This window comes from Trichomonas vaginalis, chromosome IV, assembly GCF_026262505.1.
Source record: "Trichomonas vaginalis G3 chromosome IV, whole genome shotgun sequence".
In the NCBI taxonomy this organism is placed as follows: Eukaryota; Parabasalia; order Trichomonadida; family Trichomonadidae; genus Trichomonas; species Trichomonas vaginalis.
The window spans coordinates 11,406,105-11,432,858 of record NC_067206.1 but is presented as its reverse complement, the minus strand read 5'-3'; the positions used below and the strand labels follow the sequence as shown (position 1 = coordinate 11,432,858).

General features: G+C 31.2%; 8 protein-coding genes and 2 pseudogenes across 10 annotated transcripts, besides 8 other annotated features; 7 read left to right on the top strand and 3 right to left on the bottom strand.

Annotated features, from left to right (window-relative positions):
* Positions 1-2,889: part of a mobile genetic element that runs on past the window's edge.
* Positions 2,186-2,765, bottom strand: TVAGG3_0071880 (uncharacterized protein; the record flags this gene model as incomplete). The annotated part of the gene is made up of 1 exon (XM_051221752.1): positions 2,186-2,765. A coding segment is annotated over one exon (580 nt), but the record flags the coding sequence as incomplete, so codon positions are not given.
* A 3,770-nt stretch (positions 2,890-6,659) lies between the features above and the next one.
* Positions 6,660-6,689: a terminal%2Cinverted (terminal inverted repeat of MuDR-3_TvMULE3 transposon ID:TVAGG3_0071860).
* Positions 6,660-7,798: a mobile genetic element.
* Positions 7,769-7,798: a terminal%2Cinverted (terminal inverted repeat of MuDR-3_TvMULE3 transposon ID:TVAGG3_0071860).
* A 1,188-nt stretch (positions 7,799-8,986) lies between these two features.
* Positions 8,987-9,179: a mobile genetic element.
* A 2,000-nt stretch (positions 9,180-11,179) lies between these two features.
* Positions 11,180-11,240: a mobile genetic element.
* A 2,105-nt stretch (positions 11,241-13,345) lies between these two features.
* Positions 13,346-14,029: a terminal%2Cinverted (terminal inverted repeat of Maverick-1C transposon ID:TVAGG3_0071690).
* Positions 13,346-26,754: part of a mobile genetic element that runs on past the window's edge.
* Positions 14,757-15,077, bottom strand: TVAGG3_0071830 (uncharacterized protein; the record flags this gene model as incomplete). The annotated part of the gene is made up of 1 exon (XM_051221751.1): positions 14,757-15,077. One exon carries the CDS (start codon positions 15,075-15,077, stop codon positions 14,757-14,759), a length of 321 nt encoding a protein of 106 aa, XP_051106737.1.
* Positions 15,688-16,191, top strand: TVAGG3_0071820 (uncharacterized protein; the record flags this gene model as incomplete). The annotated part of the gene is made up of 1 exon (XM_051221750.1): positions 15,688-16,191. The coding sequence occupies one exon, from the start codon at positions 15,688-15,690 to the stop codon at positions 16,189-16,191; it is 504 nt and encodes a 167-aa protein (XP_051106736.1).
* TVAGG3_0071810 (uncharacterized protein) lies at positions 16,966-17,248 on the top strand (the record flags this gene model as incomplete). Its single annotated transcript, XM_051221749.1, has 1 exon — positions 16,966-17,248. A coding segment is annotated over one exon (283 nt), but the record flags the coding sequence as incomplete, so codon positions are not given.
* On the top strand, positions 18,827-19,659 carry TVAGG3_0071800 (uncharacterized protein; the record flags this gene model as incomplete). The annotated part of the gene is made up of 1 exon (XM_051221748.1): positions 18,827-19,659. A coding segment is annotated over one exon (833 nt), but the record flags the coding sequence as incomplete, so codon positions are not given.
* On the top strand, positions 19,981-21,555 carry TVAGG3_0071790 (annotated as a pseudogene). Its single transcript has one exon. A coding segment is annotated over exon 1 (1,575 nt).
* On the top strand, positions 21,629-22,023 carry TVAGG3_0071780 (integrase core domain containing protein family; the record flags this gene model as incomplete). Its single annotated transcript, XM_051221747.1, has 1 exon — positions 21,629-22,023. A coding segment is annotated over one exon (395 nt), but the record flags the coding sequence as incomplete, so codon positions are not given.
* Positions 23,173-24,032, top strand: TVAGG3_0071770 (annotated as a pseudogene). Its single transcript has one exon. A coding segment is annotated over exon 1 (860 nt).
* Positions 24,975-25,802, top strand: TVAGG3_0071760 (KilA, N-terminal/APSES-type HTH, DNA-binding family; the record flags this gene model as incomplete). Its single annotated transcript, XM_051221746.1, has 1 exon — positions 24,975-25,802. The coding sequence occupies one exon, from the start codon at positions 24,975-24,977 to the stop codon at positions 25,800-25,802; it is 828 nt and encodes a 275-aa protein (XP_051106732.1).
* Positions 26,208-26,681, bottom strand: TVAGG3_0071750 (uncharacterized protein; the record flags this gene model as incomplete). Its single annotated transcript, XM_051221745.1, has 1 exon — positions 26,208-26,681. One exon carries the CDS (start codon positions 26,679-26,681, stop codon positions 26,208-26,210), a length of 474 nt encoding a protein of 157 aa, XP_051106731.1.

The following is a 26,754-nucleotide window of genomic DNA, read 5'->3' as shown; positions in this document are numbered from 1 at the left end:
TTTGCATTTAGATGAAAGGATTAAATCGTGATAGTATTGATAGTCATCCATTGAAACATTGTTTTTAGTATCCCTTTCTGCTTTTTCATCTTGTTTCTTATATGATTCAATTTTATATTTCCAATACTTTTTCGTTAATTCAAAACTTGATTCCACATTTTCTTCTTCTGGATATGTTTCGTTAGGATTGAAGTTCTTATATGCTAACGCGTAACGAATCATTGATGCATTCGATGATAAAGAAAGATTATGAAGCATGTCAATTTTATAAACAAATGTTTCTTCAATAATTTTATCAATTGGGTCAATCATAATTTCAACGTCTTTATTGCAATAATGAATAAAATATTCTAATCTATTCTCAAAATTTTTAGCATCATTGAGATATATTTGATAATCTGAATCGGATATTGTTTCTTGAGTTAATGCTGAATAAAATGAATCTTTCGTGAATGGTTCCTTTTTATATAATTCATCTTCGTAATTTTCCCACGTGATGAATTGATAAGGGAAAAAGGATTTAACACGTGATTTATTGTTTCCGAAATCTTGAGTGAATTGGTCTAATGTTCCACCCGCTATATAATTTCTGATGTCAATAAATCTTAATTCATATGGACAGTTTGTTTTCTTTACTATGATTTGCTTAAATTGAGAAGATGAACCCAGCATTGATTTTATTTTCCATTTTGCAGTGTTTAAATCACGAAGAATTAAATTTAAATCAAACTTTCCCGAATTAAAACCTATGATATTCACTTTATTAAATTCTTCATCTAGAAGTTCTTTAAATGTTTCCTTTTGTTTCTCATTTAATGTATGAGACAAAGTCCCCACCGTTTGGTCCGTTTGCGGCTTCATTAATTCTTCATATTGTTCAATATTTGATTTAGCAACTAATGAACAGGTTGAAAATAAAAACTCAATCCAATCAGAAATAAAAGAATCACTCGAAGTTAAGCAAAAATTCCTCGTAAATGTTTTATCACGGTCTACGACCTCGCCGCTTTGCGGCTTTATTTTGACAGTTGATGATACCATAAATGGTTTTAAGTAAGCGTTCAAAGTTGCACATTCAGAAAGTTGAAGTTCATCTTTAGTCTCTAATGTTTCGAAGTCAAAAGTAATATAATATCTTGTTGGTTTATAATATTCCTGCAAATTATGTGCTAATAGCCATTGATATATCTTCTGTTTCGTGATATGTGGTGTATATGGTTGTTGTGTGTTTTGCAATTGAACGTCTTGAATTAATCTTCCATTATTTTCTTTACATTTCTCACAATGTTTTAAAAATCTTCTTTGATTTTTCCTTTCTGGATCATCACGGATAGAATAAACTTCTTCTTTGCAATATGGACAAACTTTATAGCCGGTGAGTGCTTCAACGTCTGTTATTCTGTCAGCGTGAAGTTTTCCACATGGACTCTGTGTTAATAAAATATTTACTGTTTCAAATTCTGGATCTATCATTATTGATTCCACTAATGGAAAGTCTACCTTGTTAATGTCTACGTCTTCTGGTTGAGGGTCACAATAATAAAAATCAATATTAACGTTTAACATTCTTGCTAACCTCTCACTTTCTGATGAAATGTCAAACCCTTCATATGCATCTATTGCTTCGTTTAAATAACTTCTACGAGTTTTAGGATTAACACCATCAGGAATGTTATAGAAGCGTTTAAATAACCTTCTACCTTCTGCTCTAATTTGATTATCATTCATTTTAGCTGTTCCGTTTTTGTTCATTTATGTAAGAATAAAAATTAAAAAAATAAATAAAAATAAAGTTTATTTTTTAAAGTCCAGGGCTAAAGTCCATAAAATGAATTAAGAACACATAAATTTTTATCATCTGCGACGTGATGAATACATTTTAATTTACTCAAGAATGTGTACCCTGATACATTAAATCTAATTCCTGTCTTATTTAATTTCACAACTTTGAAAAGGAATGTATGAATAGCTATAAAATGATGAGATGATGTTTTATGGGTTGTTTCCATTTTTTCTGAAATAAATGAATAAATATAATGCTTATACGTTTTCATATCTTTTATATTCTTAATAACGAATGGTATAGACCTTTCCACTTCGTCTTCCTTCGGTGCTGTTCTTTCATATGAAACATTATTGGTATCTTCAATAATGAAACCACAATCACATAAAATTTTATATGTACCAATGGTTTCTTTTGATATTTTATCTAATAAATCAAAAACTTTATCAACACCTGTGCATTTATTTAAATAATAATTTGTGTAAATATCATGGTCTTCTTTCTTAATCGTATTTGTTGCATATGTTACATTTTTCAGTGCTTTTTTGAATTTCTCAGAATCGAGAGGGGGTGAAAGTAAGATACAAGGGTATTCTTCATTATCAATAAACTGAAGCTTATGTTTACGAATAAATTTAGTACCTTCTTCTGAAAGTGTTTCGTCTATTTCACCATCTAATAAATTTTGTGTTGATTCTGAGACATAATTTTTATATCTTTCTTCATGAGATTTTTGAACTGCTGATTCTGAAGCTGGGATATTCATTAAACCCTCTACTTCATTTTCATTATATTTTTCAACTTCTCTTAATTCCTTAATTTTTTCATCTATTTCATCTCTTATTTTTTCCAGTCTTTCAATTTCATCATATTCATCATCTTTAATCCGTTCTTCATAATATTCAGGGAAAACATCATGTTCTTTAGGTTTTTCTTCTTCAGATGTGGGATATAAGAAATTTATAACATCATCTTTATTCATTTTTCCATCATAATCAAACTCATTTAAAAACTCCGTGAATTTTTGACAATTTCTTAAATAATATTTACTAACCTCATAACCCGCTTCCTCTAATATATCCTTTATTTCCTCATTTGTGAATCCCAATTTTTTAACGTCGTTAGTTTTGACACTCATTTTCATACAAATTAAAAAAATAAATTATTCAAAAATGTAAGACATGAATTTTTAATTTCTTTCATTCATGAAAATAATTATTTCTAATTTCTTTTACTCTCTCATACATACTAGATTTAAAGAATTCAGAACATTTCCCATAATCTCCTAAATGTTTTCTTATCCCTAACGTGTGCCAGTTATTATATGAAACTGTATAAACTTTATCTTTATCTTTGCATCTTTCATCACTTCCAATATATTTATATCTCAGTTTTGATTTAGCATTTTCATATTCATTAACGTTTAATAATTCACAGTCTTCCTTTTTAAATAAATGTTTTATGTATTCAGGATTTAATACTCTACGTTTATATGCTCCTAACTTAGTTCTAAAGGTTTTTCTACAAAATTTAGGAATTCCATCCTCTTTAATGTCATCAATGATTTCCATTTCGTTATTTTCAATTTCTTCTTCTCGTTTATGAGGTCTTTGATTATGACTCCATTGATTCCATGAAATTAAATATTCTTTATCATTATATTTATACCTCATTAGCTTATTTTGGCTTTCATATTCATTTAATAATTCACAATCTTCATTTTTTAATTGAAGTTTAACCCATTCAGGATTTAAACAATGTTTAATTAATCGCGGAATATCTGACATCATTTATATATAGCTTCTTTTATAAAAGATAAAAAAATAAATCATTTTATTTCATTATGGTAGTGAATCTTTTATTCATGAAAATAATTATTTCTAATTTCTTTTACTCTCTCGTATATACTAGATTTAAAGAATTCAGAACATTTCCCATAATCTCCTAAATGTTTTCTTATCTTATTGGTTTTCCATTCATTATATGAAACTGAATAAACTTTATCTTTATCTTTACACCTTTCATCACTTCCAATATATTTATATTTCAATTTTGATTTATTGGTTTCATATTCATTAGCGTTTAATAATTCACAGTCTTCCTTTTTAAATAAATGTTTTATGTATTCAGGATTAACAATTCTATAATATTGCTTCCCTTTAAATCTTTGAATATAAACAGGAACACCATCCTCTAAAATTCGATAATCTATTTTATCTGGTTTTACTTTGTTGGGTCATTTATGTCAGAATAAAAAAATAAATTATTTTAAAAATAATGTTAATTTTTTAATGATTTATAAATAAATATAATTTAATGCATCGTCTATATATAGATGTAACAAAAAAAGTCACAAAACCCGTCATATATACTACTGATATTTGACAATCGCAAATCGCATTTTTGACAAAATATCATGGGGGTTCTATAAGCTTACCTATATATGTAGATTCCAAAAATCATAAAATAAAAACGTGCGATTCTGACAAAAACCCGGCCAAATAGCACGAAAAATTGAATGGAAGTAGCAACTTCACTAAAAATCAATAAAATCGTGAAATTTATTATTTATTTGATACCTTTAAACTAGTGTTCACAGAAAAAATGGAAATATCATAAATATCATTATTCTCATTTTTAAAAAGTGCCAATAAAGCGAGGTAGAAAAGTGCCAAATATCGTGATATAGGATATTTGGAGAAAGTTGCTAGCATATCCGTTTTTTTCGCAAAGCGACATCCTTAATTAAAAATATTATATGGACCTACGGAGTTATTTTTCTGACGATGCATTGAATCAAGGGACTTTGCAGGAATTTCATTTTTGGTGAGTTAATTAGTTTTTAATTCAGTACCAATAATAATGCTCGAAAATAATAATATCATTTCAAGGTTTTTAAATGTCTTTTCAGTTTAAAAATGTCTATTTTCTATTTTATTTTTTAAAAAACAATCCTATAACAAAAACTTTCGTCTATAGGCTAAATTCATAGACATGAACTTTGTGATCTCAATATAATATCCTATAGCGATGCTTATCAAATCAATTAAATACGCGAATGTTTATATTTTATTATTTGAAAATAAAGGCTGAATTATTGTATACATTTTACATATATTTTTGACGATTCTGGGCTTGAGAGAAATTCCTGATCTTTCAATAATTTTGACGTAGTATGGAGATATATTCTCAAAGATAGATTGACACCGAATTGATGTGCATTCATTGAATGCAAATATTGAAATATTTTTAACAGAAAATGGGAAGTTGATATATTGAAGTCGGATACATTGTTGGATGAAAATGATTCAATAAGAGCAACACTCCCTGATGAAATTCTTATGTTCTTGACGTTGTTGCTGCGATTGAATGAATATTGACATATGTATATTTTTTGAATATGCAGCTGCTGCTATTCTATATTAATGGATTTGATTTTTAATAATGATCAACTCCAAAATTTTTGCGCATTATTTGCACCCTATGTAATACAATTCTCAAATGATTTAATACCAAACAAAGTAGATCCTTCTCGAACACCTACTTCTTCTATTCAAATATCTGACAGAATTATGTGCAAAGTCAATCGGAAAAAATCTTTATTTCTCAGAGTTCATAATCATATGTCAGAAAAATTAAAATATCATTTTTTAAAACATATACATGTATTTTTGTTTATGCTATTATTACATTATCAATTTTAAATTTCAAATAAAAATATTAATATTTTATTACTTAAAACATCGGATGAGGATGATAATGAAGAAGATGAATCCTTCGAAACAGTTTTCGTTGTCATTCGAACATTATTCATAGCAAATTGATACATAACTAGGAGTTAATGTATTAATAACAAAGACTTCTTCATCTGAATATATAGATGAACTGGAAGAATAGGAAGAAGAGCTTGAAGAAGATGAAGATGAAGAACTTGATGAGAAAGATAAGCTAGATGAACTGGGAGAGCTTGAAGAACTCGATGAAGAAGATGATTTTGATGCAAATGGGAATTTACGATGGACTTTCTTTTTCTCTTTCTGGCTTCTTTTTATCAAGCTTCTCCATTATTTCTCTGTGATTCTGATTTGCTTGGTGAATATTTATTATAATGTGTTTGGGATAGATATCAAAATTAATATAAGGCTGACTAAAAAAAAGTTTGAAAGATTAAAAATCTTTTTGTCTGAAAGTATATATTTGTAAACTTTCTGAAAGTAATTTTTTAATCTTTCAAAGTTTATGACATTGTGGATTTTGTGTCAGAAAGTACTCGGTTTAAACATTTTTTTTCCAAAAAAACGCAAAATTTTTAAGATAATCCACAAGAGCTGGAAGTTCGATTGTCGAAGAAAGGGAAAGGAAATTTGACGAGTGCTTGAATTTAATTGATCAGATCAGATCAATTTTGGAAAGTCGCGAAATCGAACCAAGTGTTTTACTTCCCTCATTAAAAACAGTTTTAAACCTGGCAAAAAGAAGTATCAAGCATGAATAAGTCCACATTATCTTATAATTTTTAAATTTTTCAAAATAAACGCTTAATTTATTGATTATTTACTTTTACTTTTTATTATATTATGAAATATAATAGATAGAGTAAATTAGCAATGTGTTAGAAAGATAAATTTCTTAATATTTCACAAGAAATGTAAGAAATTTATAAATTCTGTATTAATAAGCAAAAGGAATTATTTGTTTATGTGAGAACATGTTGTTGCTTCAGTATAACTATGATACTGTAAGTAAATAGTACGTTTTGAAATTTGAACTTAAAATAAGATTTAAAATCAGTAATTATGAGTGAAGGAATTATTTGTTTATGTGAGAACATGTTGTTGCTTCGGTATAACTATGATACTGTATGTTGGATCGAAACGGCAAACCCAAATTTTAGCTAAAAGTGACAGGAAAAAAAACGTTTAGTATTAAAAAAAGACCGATGAGAGCTTCGTTCGAAATATAGAGGGAACTGAGAATGCGCAACCATTCTCAGGGAATATTGGATGCTATTCCCGTTCCCTCTGTATGGAAAATTGAGGTTTTCAAAGGGAGTTAAAATAATATCAAATTTATACTAATTTACTTCAAAATACAAAAGTATTTGACAGCTAAAATTAGTTACTTTAGCAAGCCTATCAATACCCTTTACGATTATTGCTACTTTTTCGAAATAAAAGTAAAAACAAATTTATACTAATTTACTTCAAAATACAAAAGTATTTGACAGCTAAAATTAGTTACTTTAGCAAGCCTATCAATACCCTTTTACGATTATTGCTACTTTTTCGAAATAAAAGTAAAAACAAATTTATACTAATTTACTTCAAAATACAAAAGTATTTGACAGCTAAAATTAGTTACTTTAGCAAGCCTATCAATACCCTTTTACGATTATTGCTACTTTTTCGAAATAAAAGTAAAAACAAATTTATACTAATTTACTTCAAAATACAAAAGTATTTGACAGCTAAAATTAGTTACTTTAGCAAGCCTATCAATACCCTTTTACGATTATTGCTACTTTTTCGAAATAAAAGTAAAAACAAATTTATACTAATTTACTTCAAAATACAAAAGTATTTGACAGCTAAAATTAGTTACTTTAGCAAGCCTATCAATACCCTTTTACGATTATTGCTACTTTTTCGAAATAAAATTAATTTATTATCAAAAACCTTTTTTTTCTTAGTAAAAATAAACGAAATTTTTTACCTTATGAACTTTTGATGGAAATATGCAAATTTAAAATAATAAAGAAAGCCGCGAGCGAAGCGATCGGCTTAGTTCGAAGATTTTGATTCAAATCTTTGCTGATCTGTAATTCGCGGAAGCTGCGAGCGAATCGAGCGGCTTAGGTCTAAGATTTTGATTCAAATCTTTGCTTATATTCCTTAAATTCTTTATGAAACTCGCAACAGTTCCATAAAAAATTTTAAATTCTAAACTGTCGAAATTACCGATCGGTAATCACACCCTTCACGGGTGTGTCACTTTTAGCTAAAATTACCCCTACTCGGATCGAAACAACTTTAATCCATTAAAAAAAGTGACTAATTTACTAAGGATGTATGGATTTCCCCAATCCACTAGGGCTGCTTGCTGTTTGGGATTCCCACTGTCCCAAATTGAAATTTTTCAATGAGTTTCAAGAAAAAAATAAAAAAATGGGTGAAGGCAAAAAGAATTTAAAAAGGGTTATCTATAAAAGTATAATATTATGTGCAAATAAAGTAATTTTAGATATAATATCGCTTATATTAAAAATATGTGAATTTGAATACCCAGATTTTCCTTACTTTTACCACTCCCCATGTAATTTCTGGGGAAAACGATAATTCATTTTTTTATGGATGAATAGATCGTTTTCCTAGAAAGGACCTCATATCTCTGGCTAAAAAGAGTGTCAGATCCTAAATAGATTATTGATCTAGTGTACAAATCCAATAAAAAGCCTATTTTTTTGGCTTTTTTGGTGCTCATTTTTTCGAAGATCTACATGAATATGGGGAAACCATCGGATTTTTTTGGTTAACCCACATCTTCATGTAGTCTGGACTATCTTTCCTCGAAGGACCTCTTTACGGGTGTAAAAACTCATAAAGTTCTCAAAAGATTCATTCTCGATCTCCATGCTGAAAGAATTTACAATAAAAAAGAGATCTACGCATCAAACTACAGCCATAAATGAACTGAACCCCTAAAGCTCAGCTCTTAGTTTATCAAAAACGTCGAAATCCTTCTCATTGCAATCAAATTTTCTCAATAACTCATAAGAAAAATCGAATTTTGATTAAGCCGATGTTATAGGTATCACAAATACTACAAACTTGAGCAATATCGAAATTGCCAGCAAAAGTTTGAAATTGCATTGCTCATATTTGTTTTGTAAACTAAAAATCTGCTTATATTATTCATTAATTTTTTATATATTATTCATATACTTTAATAAAAACAATACTATTTCACCTTAAAAATGAATTTCATAAGTCAATATTATTTTTTTGAAAATGTATCAATTTTCGATTAAAACAACATGAGAATAAAATTTACGCAAAATTATTTTAAAAAATGGTTTTAAAAATTTACAATTGATGAAGACTAAGATTGCAAGAAGTTTTGAAGTTTAATTTTAAGAAAAAAAATTCGGATATTATTCATGGATCTAAGTAATCTGATATTTGAGTATCGGCACTATGCATAAAATAGGGCTGTACAAGATTTAAAAAAACATTGCCGGGTTACCGTAGAGGCCTAAAAAAATCGCGCCTCGGCGGCAAGCCGCCTCGGCATTAAGAATGCGCATCTAAATTTTTATATGTCCTTCTTTCTTTTATTTTTCCCTTCCCTTTCTTTTCTTTTTCTTTTTTTTCCCTCCTCTTGCTCTCATTTACCTTTTTTTTCCTTTTCTCATCATTTTTCAAAATTTAAAATTTTTATCAAAAATCTTGCCTATAAAAGCAGACTATGGAACCTTTTAATGCCTCTTAATCAATATTATACAGCATAAAGCATATTAAATGAAAGTAATTACGTATAAATTTATTTTATTATCTTATTTATTAATTCTTTAGCATGTATTGTTTAATATTAACTTTTCTGTACATTAAATATGATATCTCCAAAGTATGAATGCCTTGTAACGAAACGAAAACTTAATTTTATGTTGAATATTTGTCACAAACATTAGATTATTAAAATATATGTTGGATATCCCTTAGTATGAGACTTCATGACTCTTGTAGTCTAACGTGAGCTTTGGATTGCAAGCTCTGTGGTGAACGAACATAAATTAATTGTAAAGTTTTCAAAATTTTTCATCGTTTCTATCAGCATCTATTTTTCCTTTAAAATAATATATTTGTATGAATACAATATTTAGTAATTTTTTTATTTCCCATAATTTCATTCAAAATTTCAGAAAAAATTAATTTCTATTCAATATTATTTCAGCTTCAAAACACTTCATTCTTATAGATGTTGATTCACTAAAGTGTGATACTCAATGTCTTATTTCAATGAAAATTGTTCTGCAAATTTATTTCACTTTTGACCTCACTTTTTCCTTAATTCAATTTTTTACTTTTAATATTTTAGATCTTCATAATATCATTTGAAAAATTAACCATATAAAAAAATCAAGTTAACAATTCACTTTTTCCGTAATTCAAAAATCAAAAATATAAATAATATATCTTTTTATCAAATATTATTATTATATTCTATGAAAAATGAGGTCCGGAAATTTTGCGGATTCCCGTAACTCAATTTTACGGAAAAAGTGCAGTAAACTATTCAAAATACGGAAAAATTGGTGTAAACTAATGATTTTACGGTAAAATCACGGAAAGTCCCGGAAGAATATATGTGCCTATATGAAATTATACAAAAATGAATCAAACGCATTTTAAAAGATTGTTCTTGTATTATAAATGCTATTCGCAGATTTATTAGTTGAAGAAAATTACCAAATTTTTGCCGATTTACAAAAAATGATTTACAAAGCATATTTTTATAAGGCTTTAAAAATCTTTAAAATGTGACCGGTGACGGAAATCCATGGTAACCAACCGCGGTTCCCGTTTGGAATGCCATAGCATAAAACATATATTTATAGTTTTTTTGGATTTTTATGATTTTAAATATATTCAAATTTGACAATCCAATAGATTTTTAAAAAATAGGTAAATAAAAATAGATTACATATGCAGCAGATTTAGAACATGAAACAAATCTTATAGTGACCCAAAAAAAATTCATGATCCAAAAAAGAAAAAAATTGGCTAAATGAGAATCAAACGTTGGCATAATGAATCATTATGTCGGATGTTTCCACTACACCGGCAGTTCGAAAAATACCCTTGGTGGTTCTATTTAATAGCTACTCCCAACGATAGGCGGTGTCCCCAGCTTTAGAGAGGTGGTAAAAGTAAGGCAAATCTGGGTAAATTAGAAATTTGAAATTTTGCCTAAAAAAGTTAAATTCTATACTTGCAGTATGAATGTGTTGTAATGGTAGTAAGAATGGGCTAGCTCAAAGCAACTGCTCAAAACTTTCCCGCCAAAAACGCAAAAGTGTCATTTCTGCATGGAAGACCATAGCTGGAGTCACGCTCAACCATCCCTTGCTGGTATGATGTGCAGCCTTTGTTCTGACCAATCATAGTGCTGCTTCATCCATACCAGCAAGTGGTTTCAGCATCAGACCTCCGCTTGGTCTTCCATAAGAGCCCTGCAAATCAGAAGCACAGTAATTATGCAGCCTAGTTGCTAGGGTATAGTAGCTAGGCCGCATAATTATTGTGCTTCTAGCGATATTAGTTATACGTTATTGCACGCATTCACTTATACTACTACTCTCTCGCTCCTAAAAAGTCAGATACTTCGTAATTACTAGAATAGGGCCAAGTTCTTCCGAGGCCTCTCATTGCATGAGAGACTTCGGAAGAGCTTGGCCCTAAAGCATCTCACTACGGCTCCCTGGTCTACAAAAGGCTAAAGAAACTACAATTTGAGTAGAGTCCTTCCGAAGTCTCCCATTCAATGAGAGGCTTCGGAGGAATTCTACTCCAAGGTAATGCGCTTGTAGTTTCTGACTCTTTATTGAACGAAAAATGTAAATTTACTCGAAAAGAGCAAAAGTTCTTCGTTTTTTCACCTGTTTTTTCACCTGTTTTTTCACCCTTGTGAATTTACACCAAAAATAATGTTTGTCATGATTTCATCGTATATGTTTTGTCAAAACTTCATCGTATATGTTTTGTCAAAACTTCATCGTATATGTTTTGTCATGATTTCTTCGTAAATGTTTTGTTATGATTTCTTCGAAACTAAACATAAACACTTTGTCAAAACTTCTTCGTAAATGTTTTGTCGAAACTTCATCGTAATGAGTGTAAATGACCCAAAAATAATGTTTAGGTGAAGAGGTGAGATCTCACCTGTTTTTTCACCCTTGTGAATTTACACCAAAAATAATGTTTGTCATGATTTCATCGTAAACACTTTGTCAAAACTTCTTCGTAAATGTTTTGTCAAAACTTCATCGTAAATGCTTTGTCAAAACTTCTTCGTAAATGTTTTGTTATGATTTCATCGTAAACACTTTGTCAAAACTTCATCGTAAATGCTTTGTCGAAACTTCATCGAAACTATACGTAAATGTTTTGTTATGATTTCATCGTAAATGTTTTGTTATGATTTCATCGTAAATGTTTTGTCAAGATTTCTTCATAATGAGCGTAAATGACCAAAAAATAATTCATGAGGGTAGATATCAGGTTATATCTAATCATCTACCCTAAAATATATTTTAGTTAAAGTCCATCAAATATTTTTAGGATACTTTCACCAAATAATGTTTATATCAGATGAAACAGTAAAGTATTGCTGAATGTTTCCCTTCATTTCTTTATAAATTATTATTTCATTTATGATTTCATTAGATATACACATTCTACCCTCATTTCATTCTATACACAATTTACATCATAGACGATTTAATAGATATAATACTTTACTGTTTCATCTGATATAAACATTATTTGGTGAAAGTATCCTAAAAATATTTGATGGACTTTAACTAAAATATATTTTAGGGTAGATGATTAGATATAACCTGATATCTACCCTCATGAATTATTTTTTGGTCATTTACGCTCATTATGAAGAAATCTTGACAAAACATTTACGATGAAATCATAACAAAACATTTACGTATAGTTTCGATGAAGTTTCGACAAAGCATTTACGATGAAGTTTTGACAAAGTGTTTACGATGAAATCATAACAAAACATTTACGAAGAAGTTTTGACAAAGCATTTACGATGAAGTTTTGACAAAGCATTTACGATGAAGTTTTGACAAAACATTTACGAAGAAGTTTTGACAAAGTGTTTACGATGAAATCATGACAAACATTATTTTTGGTGTAAATTCACAAGGGTGAAAAAACAGGTGAGATCTCACCTCTTCACCTAAACATTATTTTTGGGTCATTTACACTCATTACGATGAAGTTTCGACAAAACATTTACGAAGAAGTTTTGACAAAGTGTTTATGTTTAGTTTCGAAGAAATCATAACAAAACATTTACGAAGAAATCATGACAAAACATATACGATGAAGTTTTGACAAAACATATACGATGAAATCATGACAAACATTATTTTTGGTGTAAATTCACAAGGGTGAAAAAACAGGTGAGATCTCACCTCTTCACCTAAACATTATTTTTGGGTCATTTACACTCATTACGATGAAGTTTCGACAAAACATTTACGAAGAAGTTTTGACAAAGTGTTTATGTTTAGTTTCGAAGAAATCATAACAAAACATTTACGAAGAAATCATGACAAAACATATACGATGAAGTTTTGACAAAACATATACGAAGAAGTTTTGACAAAGTGTTTACGAAGAAGTTTTGACAAAGTGTTTACGAAGAAGTTTCGACAAAACATTTACGATGAAGTCATGACAAAACATATACGATGAAGTTTTGACAAAGTGTTTACGATGAAATCATGACAAAGCATTTACGATGAAATCATAACAAAACATTAGTTAGTATAGTTATCTTGGTTATGGTGGCACTGCGTTCCACCTTACCCAAGATAATGGTTTGACACTTTACAAAACCGTTAACGTATATTTTACAACACAAACGACAACACTAACTTAACCTTAAATATTTACAAAGCCGCCAACCACTTCACTAACGAACTCACTAATGTAAAAAATAAACGTTCTCACTATCGTTCTCACTAACGACTTCACTAATGTTCTCATAAATTTTCCTCAATATCTTCATCATCAGTGTTAACCCTATTGTAGTCATACTTGAAGCCATAAACTTTCTCTAACTTCTTAACGTACAATTTACATAACTTACCTTCGTCATCGTATGGTTTAATGATATAACTATTTCTATCTTTATACACAGTCAATGAAAAGTCAACTGGTCTCGGATGTATTTGAAAGAACATGTTATGTTCAGGAAGGAAGAATAAATGTTTAAATGTATGTTTGTTATACTGTGGAATTCGAATGAGTTGCTTTTGTTCTGTCATTTATATAAAATTAAAATAAAAAATAAAATAAAAATAAACTTAAAAATTAATGATATCACCACCCTCACACGTATGAAAACATAGCACAAAAATAAATTTAGGTGAAGTGGTGAGATCTCACCTCTTTTTTCACCTGTTTTTTCACCCTGTTGAATTCATTGCTTTATAACTCTCTTCCTTGGTTTCTTTTTAGTTGCTTTCTTCACGTCTGTCTCCAACTTGACTGTCTTTCTTCTTCGCCGTAATGATACCATTACTTCCACCAGTCAATGGGTCAAATGGTCGTTCATAAGGGTTTCCATACATTCCATAGGGACCATACGGAAGAACTACTGGTGGAGAAGAAACATTTTCTTTAGTTCCATCGATCTATTTAAATGCATTGTTTCACCTTTCATCTGGTCATTAAAGTCTTTTGCGTGTTTTGCAAACTCATCGTCCTTTCCTAAAGCATTTTCTGACTCAGTCGCAACCAAATTGGATGCTTTATTTATGAGCCCTATTTTATTTAATCTTAACTTCTTTGCAACCCAGCCTCCAATCTTCCTTTATTTGCATCTAATGTCTTCGAAACCCTTCCTCCACTCATTTTATTTACTGCGTCATAAGCTCCAAGTGCTTTTGCTCCAAATGCTAATGCTTTTGTTCCCATTGCGCCTAAAGCTGCCCAAGCTACCATTTACACCATATTAAAATCATCTCTCTTCAATATTATCTCATAAAAGTTCTCGTTACTGGAGAAAGTCAATGAAACATAACGTTCTCACGGGCTTCGCCCTCACCGCTTTGCGGTCTATCTAACTTCTTTCTTATCTCATCTATACGCTTCAAAATGTCTGAACAATTGCTAACATCTTCTACAACAGTTATTTCATCATGAATGACCTTCAAGAACAAGCTCATTTAATATGCTATTAAAATCATCTCAATAATGAGTCCATCCTTTCCATCTTTAGGTAGCACAACATCTTTCATTGAAGAAGGTTCGACAAGTCTTATGTTAAACTTACTGACAAAGTTTGTTATACTATAATGCTTCGGCGGCGAATACATGTAGTTTGAAAGACATAATATAGATTCTTCAGCAAATTCACTTATACTGGATTTTATAACAATGTTCTCACGAGACCAAATACCACCAATTGACAATCTTGTAAGCAATCCTGCTGAACCTTCTACTGTAAACGTCGATGGTAACATTCCACGAAGGTCATCTATTGACATCGTTGAGTCACTGTATTTAAATATTTTCTTAAAGCAATCGTCATTATCTAACCATGCAATAGCTTTGAAGTTTTCATTCGAATATACATCTGCTTCATTAAATGTAAAACCTGACTTCTTTGCAGAGATGACTTTAAAATCTATTGAGTTTGTTTCAAAATTATATGCTATGGTAACTTCTGAAGGTAATGGATGTCCTTCCGCAGTCAGTTGTTCTCTCACTACCGTTTGAAGCTTTGTATTAAAAACTTTCATGTCATCTCCTGTATCTAAGTTCACATACACAGCAACAGGGAAACTATCTTGCTTCTTTGTTTCATCATTATATCTCAAAACATTAAAGTTCTTCAATAATATTGTTCTTCCTGCTGGAATACTTCGAACCTGTCTGATTTCAATAGCTTTCTCACCTCCTACATACTCTACCCAGTGTCTTGGATATTCATAAGTATACTGACTTTCTTGAATTTTGGTTGGTTTCATCATAACATGTTCATAGTATATCTTTATACTCTTGTCAGTTAGACTCGGTGCTATGTTCTGAATATTTCTGACTTGCATTTTTAATGGAGATAAAATGAAGCATTTAATACATGACGTAGATGAAGACATGAATGAAACTACAGACAAACTTAACTCTTCTCTTATTCTTCCTTTCAGTAAGGACTATGAGTTCTGTTCAAATGGTGTGTATTTCTATTGTGGAAAGATGGGTTCAGGTAAGACATTTAACCTCATTCGTCATATACTCATAACAGAACGTTTAGGAAATGACTCATATTATGACCAAATCATTATATCAGCAACTTCAGACTCTATGGACTCAACAGCGAAAACATTTATGTCAAAAGTTCAAGCCTCTGTCGTTAAAGTTCCAGACAGTGAACTCATTGAATTTCTTCAACGTTACATTCGACGTAAGAGGAAATATTATGCCATCGTTGAATTTATACAGTCAGGAATGCAAAAGACTTCTGAGGAGATGGAAAGAATTATTGACAAACACCACTTACGTCAATACTCAGGAGTTTACGATATGAAACGACTTACAAACTACATTCTGTCAAAACTTTCAAAATACCCCTTCAAAAAATATCCTCAAACACTTTATTAGTTTGTGACGACTTCGCCGGAAAAGGTTTAGTGTCAAAGCCAGACTCACCATTAGCTAACATCATTACTAAAGTCAGACATTACCACTTTAACTGTAGCAATACTTATGCAAACATGGAGGTTTTTAGCTTTAAACATAAAACGTCTCATAACTGACTTCGTTATCTTTCAAGGTTTCTCACGCTATGATATTGAACTCATTTGGAAACAGTCAGGTATAACATTACCTTTTGAAGAAATTTGGGAAGCATATAAGTCTCTCATCTCTCCTCGTTCATACCTTGAGATTCATATCATGACTAATACCATTAAAGTCAAAAATATTCCATGGGAACGACCAACATTGTTTTAAAGTTTAACCTTCAATTGACTGATGGTAAACAAATTCCATGCATCTCTGTCGCCATTTCTGTTAATATTTTTGCTGTCATTCATATCATCCACTTCCCCATCCGTTAGCTTTTGAGGATATGCGTTAGAATAGCTGTTCTTAAATGAAGGCTTTTCACCTTTGAGAGCATAAACTCTATAACTTTCTGCATACTTTATGTTTGAACCTCCTGAGCCATCATTGACATAAATTTTTATAGGCTTCCACCCTTTGTTCATGTTCCTGCTTCTTCCCTTAGCTCTTTTGTTCAGTAGTTCTACATCTTTATACACAGCACCTGTCTCAGTGAATTCAACAATATTTTCATTCGTTAGCTTTACATTCAAACCCTTGTCGAGTATATTGTTCATTTCATACATATAAAAGGTTTTTATTCTATATGAAATGAGAAGCAAATCCATCTTAGCTGGTGCCGTTAATGTTCCAATTGAACCAACATCAAATGTTGACTCACGAACGACAAACAATATTGTCATAAAGAACTATAGTTCAGAGTGTTTGAAAGAACCAGAACCAGAGCTGAAATCCGTGAATTTAAACTCAGCTTCAAACGCTAACGCTACATCAGATGTTAAGTTAGAGTATCCACCACTGGACCAAATTCTTTCAAGAGAAGCCAACGACAACCCTTACACAAATGTTCAAACAAATCCTTCAGATAACGTAGACCATTACCTTCTTCAGTTATACCAAACAATTTTACTCAAAGACGATAAGAAGCTTTTGGTAAAATCTTATAAGCAAGAACCAAATAATTCTAACAAAGGAGGACCTTGAAAATGTTATCTCACGAATAACAGGGAAACAATGTGTCATTGACTATCTCGACCCTGAAATCGAATGCTGTGGTCAAATCGCCACCATTCATGAAAATAGGTAACATCCGCATCATTGAAACACCAGGAACTACAGGAGTTGAGTTTAAGTATAAATATTCGAACGAGTATACAAAACTTTCAACAGAATATAAACTTTGCTTGAAATATGTTTTAGTAAATTAAAGCAATTTGTAATATCTATCCAAAACTTCTTCAACAGTATCGAACTCATCTTCATAATGCAAACCTAATCTTATTGACTTGGTGCAGTTTTCACTAACACAATATTTTTCTGTTCTCTTGACTGACATAACTAATTCATTTGTTTCATCAAACAGCAACAACCAAAGTTCATGACCTAATACATAACATTCATACTTTATATTTTTAGCTCTGAGTTCTCTTGTAAGCTGTTGCATTTAATATTTTCTAAAAAGTCAACTTCAACAGTCATTCGCACTGGTGCCTTCAGTTCTACAGGCTCTCCTTGAAAGTCAACAAGTCTGAATTGCATGTCTTTCAAATTATGAGGACTAATGCGAACCCATTTACCTAAATGAGTTGCTATGACAGGAACGTTTGGAATGAACATTGAATTGACTGCATAACAGAAGGATTTATATTCTACTGAACCTTTACTATTAACTCCTGAAATGCCTGTGACATTAGCTATTTTAGACTCAATGTACAAACAATTACCATAACATACGTATGGAACAGATTTCATCTCTCAATCGTTTTGTCAACACTTTTCAAAGGAAATGTCATATGGTATGCACCCAAAAGAAGTTGTACTCTATGACTCATTCTTGGTATCTTAAACTCCTTCGCATAACTGAACTTCAAAACTCCTGCAATAAGTTTAACATTCATTAAGTTTTCTTCGTTATCCTTGTTTATTGTAGTATTTATGAGAGCATTTAACACTCCAGCTAATGTTTCCATCTTATATTCTACATTATTGTGAAATCTTATTTCGTGCTTCTTTCCATCTATTTCAATCTCCATGAAATCTGTTTCATCTGTTATAACGAATGAAGCGATAGTATTGAAGTCAACCATTCTGAATGCAAGCGCCTCATTCTGTAGACCTAAGTTTGTTTGTAGCTTTACTGTCCCGTATTCGTTTGGGTCTGTACTTTGCAAATAGAACAACATTTTATTCTCATTAAAATATGAGTATAGCTGCATATGCGTATGAAGCTGACAGAGCTAAACGTTTATATTTTGGTCAATACTCTCTCACACTTACTGACAAATATATTGTTATCACTGATGGAAATACTGAGAAATACATAACATGGAAGGACTATGAAAAGTTTGACCCTATTTTAACTCCATGTACTATGCCGTTTATAAAGGACGGTGAAATTATTGAAAAAGATAATACAACCGTATATAGGTCTGTTTATGAAGCATTAGAATATATGTTGAATCATAACCCAAAAAGATTTGACCCAAGCACTACACCATGTGCAATGCCTTTTATTAAGGACGGTGAAATCGTAAGAGTTCCGGATTCAACGGTTTACACAGCTGTTCAAAACAGTTTACAAAACATTTTAGCGAATATCTTTAATTCAGAAACTACAGAAATAAAATTACCATATATAACAGATGCTAAAGAAATTAAATCAAAAACGACAACATTATTTACGTCACTTAATGATTTAATGACTTATATCATTAATATTCCTGCACCAACTACAGCATTTGATCCAAACTCGACGGTTTGCAGTGTACCTTTCATAAATGACAGTTCATTAATTACTTTAAGGGATTCGACAGTAAATGAATCATTAAAGGCGTCATTAATGAAAATCATTGATTTTAATTCATTCACGAATACATATAATTCATTCATTAATGTTTCATATGCTTCTAAAGAAGGTGAGCCAAAAACTATCGATAAAGCGGTGTATGAAATAAAAGCATCAACGACGAAATTGAATTCGTTAACTTTTGACGGTGATAGTTTCGTTAATGACATAACATCGGGGAAAACAATTTTAACGAAAGAATATTTAAAATCTCATGTTAGTGAGTTCGTTGAAATTGAAAAAGAAGGTGGAATTAAGTTCGATCCACTGAATTTCATTTTCAGCTTAGCGAATGCGGGTGTTAGTTTCGCTGAATGGACAACTATACAGAGTGAAATAAATGCAATATGGACGTTTTTGGGGTCAAAAGCGGGAATGGGTGAGCTTGTAAATGCTGCAAGAACATTAGGTGAAACAGGAAATTTTGTAGATGGTTTTAAAAGACTTGTTTCAAATGTTTTAACAAACACAAAGAAATTATTTAGATATACCATACATAACGGTCAGATTTTCGAACAGATAGCAACAAATCCTCCGGTTATGGCTGCGTTGATGATGGTTAGAGATATAAAACCACGTAACGACGGGAACGAAGAACATGAACAACAGGATACTGGTCGGGTTATTCGAGACATTAAAAACGTGTATCCTGAAGTTATTGATTTATTTAGAGGAGTTAATGATTCAATTTCAAAACATTCTATAATCCTCGATGAAGAGAATAAATTAACAGATTTATATTCGTCATTATTGCAGAATTAATGAAGAGAAAAATGAAAAAAGGAATTGGTGATATCATTAATGTCAGCGATGTAATGATGAAAAGAAATTTTGACTCATTATTTACAAAACCGAAAACAGAATATAGTCTTTATGACGTAATTACCGAATTAATGAAAAAGATTAATGATAATAAGAGTTCTGGCGGAAGAGTTGAATTAGAAGTGAATGATGTTAATGAGAAATTAGCCGAAAAAGCAGACAAAAATGAGCTTTTAGCTCTGAGTGATAAAGTCAAGAACCACGTTCATTATATAACTTCAGACGAACAGATTATAACGACTACCATGGATATTTAACACGAAGTGATGAAGCGAAGACAAAAAATGTTAATGAAAGAAGATATAAATACATTCGTGCTAAAGGTTATGACATAAGCTGTACTGTACAGTATGATGTAGCTAAAGCACCAGAAGCATTTGGTTATACCGGTGAAATTTATGCCTCTACTTTCAATGTTAACGGTGTATTAGTTGAAACCAAGATTTACTTTGAGAGTTAAGTCAAAAATAACGTTTGAAGATGCTATTAAAAGTAAAGCTGACAAAGTTGAACTCGAAGCAATGAACAAAGTTTTGAAATCTCATAAACACAACATCTCCGATATAAATGAACTTCAAGCTACATTAGACAGTAAAGCCGACAAGAACCATACAAACGAATCCTTCACTACTGTTAGAGCAGACGACATAATATTGAACTATACCCTTGGTTCAAGTGCACCTTTAGAGAATCCAAGTACAAGCGTAAAAGATACACTAAACAATTTAGATAACAGATGTATGAACATTGAAGGTCATGCCAGAAACTTTGAAGCATACGAACTACCAGCAATGTTAGATAAGAAAGCAGACAAAACTTATGTAGATGAAAAATACAAAGAAGTCGGAAGTAAATGCTGCGCTTAATGGAAAAGCCGACAAGAACCATACACATGAAGAATTTCAAACAATCAAGATTAAAGAAATTAAAGCATGCATCGAAATAGTAACAAAAACAGAAGAAACGGTGCAACTGTACAAGAACAAAGAATTTATCCTCCTACTTTTTCCTAATGGTTTAATAACAAACAATATAAATATTGTAGAAGGCAATAAAGCTATAAACGTTAAACATGAACTTCTAACAATGAAGGCCCAGATTCTTCAAACCATATATTCTGTTGGTTCTATTTATACGTCAATGAATTCAACAAATCCAGAAACAGTTTTAGGTTTTGGTACTTGGGAACAGATTGTAGACAAATTCTTATACTGTGCTAACTCTTCAAAGCAAACAGGGGGTTCGAAGAAAATTACTGAAGCAAACTTACCTGCGCACACTCATACAGGAACGACAAACTTTTCTGGCGACCATAGCCACTCATTACGAGACCACCCATTATACAACTCAGAATATAAAGCTGGCAATGATGTTTTATCTCCATCTTATAACAATTCAGCAAAAAGACTTTTCGACAAACTGAACCAGGAGGAAATCATGTCCATACTTTCACAACAAATCCAACAGGAAGTGGAGCAGACTATATGCCACCTTATATGACGGTTTATGCATGGGTTAGAACGGCCTGAAAGTCCTGAGCTCCAAAAGAGCGAACAGCATGAAATTACTAAATTTAACTTTACATAAATGAGCTTGAAAGAAGTATTCGAACAACATCCATGGAGGTCATTTAAGAAGTTCAATGAAGCTGCAAAGAGTTGGGGATTTACTAACAGAGCTGAAGTGAAAAGGTTCTTTGACAAAAATGTTGTACATCAAACAAAAATAAACCCTTACGACTACTTTTTACCAATTTACTCCAACACTCCTGACGCATACCAATTTGACACTCTCATTCAAAGCAGAAAAGGAGGACATAAACCATTCCTCATCTTCATTAATGTTAACACTCGTAAAGCATATGCATATCCAATGAAAAATAAAGGAACTCGTGAAGTGTTAAGAGTTTTACAAAAGTTTGTAGCAGAACATAGCCCAAGTACTTTAACATCAGACCAAGACAGTGCATACCTCAGCAATGAAATCACAGATTTTCTCATTAAGCATAACATAACTCACTACACTACTGAAGACCATAACCATAACATACTCGGCATCATAAACCTTCATAAGGACTTCAGAGATTTAAACCAAGAGCGAGACTTTACCGAAGAAACAATGAAACATTTTCTCGAAGTATATAATTCCTCAACACATTCTACAACAGGACATACACCAAATTCAATGACACAACAACAGAAGAAAAGTATATACAAAAGAAACGAAGCCAAACACAAAATATCAGAAATTCAACACAATTTACCCTCATTCCTGGTACAAAAGTTCGTGTAGTTCTTGACGACAAACCGTTGACAAAGAAACGTTTAAGGTTAAGTAGAAACTATTATATCGTAGACTCTACGCAAGGTAATGGATATCTTATAAAAGCTGCTGACGACTCTATTGCACTTTATCCTCGTCAGAAATTAGTTGAAAGTAGTAATGGCAAACTTGCTGAAACCATTGACGAAGCAAAGCGAGGAGTGGTTATTGAAATACTTGGCTATAACATAAACGATGACACTTATAAAGTAAGATATGAAGGAGGCGTTGAAGATGTTATATCATCTAAGAACTTGAGAGAGTCGAAGCCAACACATCTGGGACCATTAGAGCGGGAGTACTGGAAAGACAAAAATAAGCCAGAAAGAATAAGAAAATTCTTCTAAACGTTTTCATTAGATGTAAATCAGACATGAATGAGAACAGTCATGATATCATTAATGGTACCATAAATTTACACCAAAAATAATGTTTAGGTGAAGAGGTGAGATCTCACCCGTTTTCTCACCTGTTTTTTCACCCTCATGAATTTTCATGAATGTTTTCATAAATTTACACCAAAAATAATGTTTAGGTGAAGAGGTGAGATCTCACCCGTTTTTTCACCTGTTTTTTCACCCTCATGAATTTTCATGAATGTTTTCAGTGTCACCACGTCACCATGTCACCAGGTTAATTAACTTCTCTTAAAAATGATGACAACATGACATTTAGAGAACTAGCCCGGAAATAAATTTTATCGTTTATGTTTACGTTAATGTTTCGTAAATGTTTTCATGAATTTCCTTAAGATAGAAAAAATAAAGTTAGTTTTATTTTTATTTATTTTTTTATTTTGTATAAAAGATATGATTTCAACAATCGGTACAACAACAATTCAAACTACAGCACCAAACTCGTTAGTTATGAATCCTACGTCAATGTTGATAGAGATGAAAAACTTTATTCCTTCTTCATATACTTTTGAAACAGAAATCCAGAAGATAAAGCAAGAACTTTTAACAAGTAATTTAGACTGTAGTGCGAAAGATGAAACAAATGAACAGTATCTTTATGACATGCAGGATATTATTGACCATTTGCCTAAACTACCTGAAGTTCAGCAGCAAAAACTAACTATTCCTGAATTCGACGAAATTGAAGTCAAAGCAACTGACTCAGTAGAAATAAAGAAGTTCATACGAAAGGTAAACTATGAGTTTCTAGGATATCATTGCAACCATAAAGTTATGGACAAAGATTGCGACATGGTTTATAAAAATATTTCTGACCTTTACAAATCCGAAGAATTTAAGACATACGATAACTTTGTTTCGTTAGTTGCTGAATGTGTATGGCAGATAAGAGATAAAGATAGAAGAGGTAAAGTATGGAATGAACAGATAAAACCAGCAGCTTTTGAGTTAAAGAAAACCATTGACGCCTTAGTTGTTCTAGCTGGTTTTATATTTCAATGTATAACGCAAAAACGATGCCGCAATGTTCAAAATGTAAAGCAGCAATAAGAAAATATAACTACTCAGTCAAAGAGATAGAAAGAATGCGAAACGACTATGCAGACTTAAAGAAAGAAGCAGAAAAGCCAGCAGAAGATAAAATGGATATGTTGACATTTCTTAATAAAAACTATTCAACAGCAGAAGATTTCCTTCTATCTGACGTCAAGAAGAAGTATAAAGAAACTTTCGGTATCGTTAAAACATTCGATGTACTAAAAGAAGAAATAGAAGCTATGAAACTGTTTAGGATTTCAAATATACATCGTACAATTCATGTAAAACGCTTGTGAAAAAACAGGTGAGAAAACAGGTGAGAAAACGGGTGAGATCTCATCTCTTCACCTAAACATTATTTTTTGCTGAAAAATGACCAAATTTCATGAATTTTCATAAAAGATAAAAATAAAGTTAGTTTTATTTTTATTTATTTTTTTATCTTGTATGTAAGACAGTAATGACAAACATTGAGTTTGAAACAGTTAGAAAGATAGACAATGACACCAAAGTGGTTAGAATAGGTGATTTAAACGTAAGATACTCAAAGAAATACAACAAATATTCTTTGTCAGACATTATAACACTTCTGGAAAGAAAACAAAGACTGGGTTAGAATTGCTTCTACTCAGAAAATTTTGACAAGAAATCCTGAGCTCATGATATCAGTAGCATTTCATGGAACAAGAGCATATTTATAGACAAAAGTCTTATACCAATAGTTTTGTTATGGTTAGACCCAGTTGTTGGATATAACTTCATAACATATGGTTCATTCGATACGGAACGTTGCAGTGAAGGCTTACTTTACATCGTTCAGAAACCGAAGGACTTCAACACAAAAAGATATAAGATAGGAAGAACATATAATATAACTCAAAGATATGACAGTACAGTCAATAGAGTCAAGGTTGTGTTCGTTAATGATATGAGAGCCGCAGAAACAGAACTGCTTGAAGTTTTTGAGAAAATGTATGGTGCTCCCACGAAAGGTAAAGAAACGTTTGAAGTAGATGAGATAGATAAAGCTATAAAATTATTTGACGAAGTTGCTGAAAAATACATGTAAAGCGTTTATTTTTGGTCTTTTGTGAAAGTCAGAAAATAACGCTATTTTTTTTCTAACAAAAATTTTTATCTTGTATGTAAAGACAGTAATGTCAACATCAGAGAACACAACAACTGCTATCGTTCATGAAGCCATCAATGAAGAATACGAGTACATACAGTATAACAAACAGTTACGTCTCATTCGTTCAGTCAAAGATGACATGTACCAAATGCAAAGTATAATGAATGCTCTTCGTTCTACAAAGCAAGCATATCATTGGTTTGAAAACCAACAGACAAAAGAACTTTTAGAAGAATTTTCTCATATGATTGCTTTCCTCGGAAAACCGAGAGAAGAGATTCCGTACGAAAATCGCAAGAATTTGGCTCCTGGTTTGAAAGGTTATTATGTTCATAGACTTTTAGTAAACGCTGTAGCAATGTGGGCTTCACCTCGTTATGCTTGTTATATTTTCATGATGTTAGATGAACTATATAAAGCAGAACGCGGAGAGATGGAAAAGAAACTTCAAGCAAAAGATGAAGTCATTGAATCCAAAGACAAAAGCATACAGAAAAGAATACCACGTTCAGTACCAAAAGGAAAGGAAAAGAGTTATAAGTATATGATTTATACTGAAGAATTGGAAAATGAAGAAGATAAAGATATGGTTATGTTGCATTTAGTCAGAAGAAACAACAAGAGCTTTTATGACTTAGCTAAAATATATAAATCTGACAGAAACTGGTTCTATCGTGAAAACTTACCGATTTCAATGACACCGAATGAGCAAATAAAGGAAATTGTCAAAAATACTCTTCCTCAAACACACTATGACATCAAAGGTTGCACAATACTTACATTCAAAGAAGACTTAACATTACTGAAGGAAAAAATAACAGAATATTTCGATAACTTCAAAGAGGAAGAATGAAGTCACGGCAACATTAACGATGAAGTCACGACAACATTAACGATGAAGTCACGACAACATTAACGAAGAGAGAATGAGGTGAAAAAAGAGGTGAAAAAACGGGTGAGATCTCACCTCTTCACCTAAAATATATTTTTGTGCTATATTTACACTCATTTACGAAGAAGTCATGAATCCTACGTCAATTATGTTCGACACTGATAACATTAACGATAACATTAACGATAACATAAACGATAACATTAACGATAACATTAACGATAACATTAACGATAACATTCATTTTTGCATTAATCCTGGTGTGTTGTCAAAATGTCATGTTGTCATCATTTTTAAAAGAAGTTAATTAACCTGGTGATATGGTGACGTAGTGACACCTTCAGTTCTTCAAAAATATATTTTTGGTTAAATAGCTTCAGGGTCTATTTCTTCAACCATTTCACTTCCTTCGTCAATGTCAATAGAAGCTTCTTCAACCTTTGGTAAGAATTTCTGTATAACATCTTTGTTCGTTATTGTCTTCAGAGATGAAGGATAATATTTCACAGATGTTTCACCCTTCTTATATTCTTTCTGTTCGGAAAGATTTAAAGCAATACTGAAGAAGTCAATATTAGAGTTCTTTATAACAGTATAATGAGTATCTTTGACATTCACGAAGAAACTCTTTTGTTTCAAAACTACTGCTAACTCTTGTGAAGTATAACGTTTGCGGTCAATGACGATAGCTAATGGTCTGACATACTGACCAAACTTAGATTCTTTCACAAACTTCTTGTTAAAGATAACATTAACATTTGAAGCATTATTGAACTCATTCTTGATGGCAGTAGCGAGAGCATTGTATGAAAAGAACTTGCAATCTTGCATGTGTTTCATTAAAATAAAAATATTAAATTATTTTGAAAATAACTTTAAAAAATCTAATCTAATTTTTTCAAAAATATTTTTT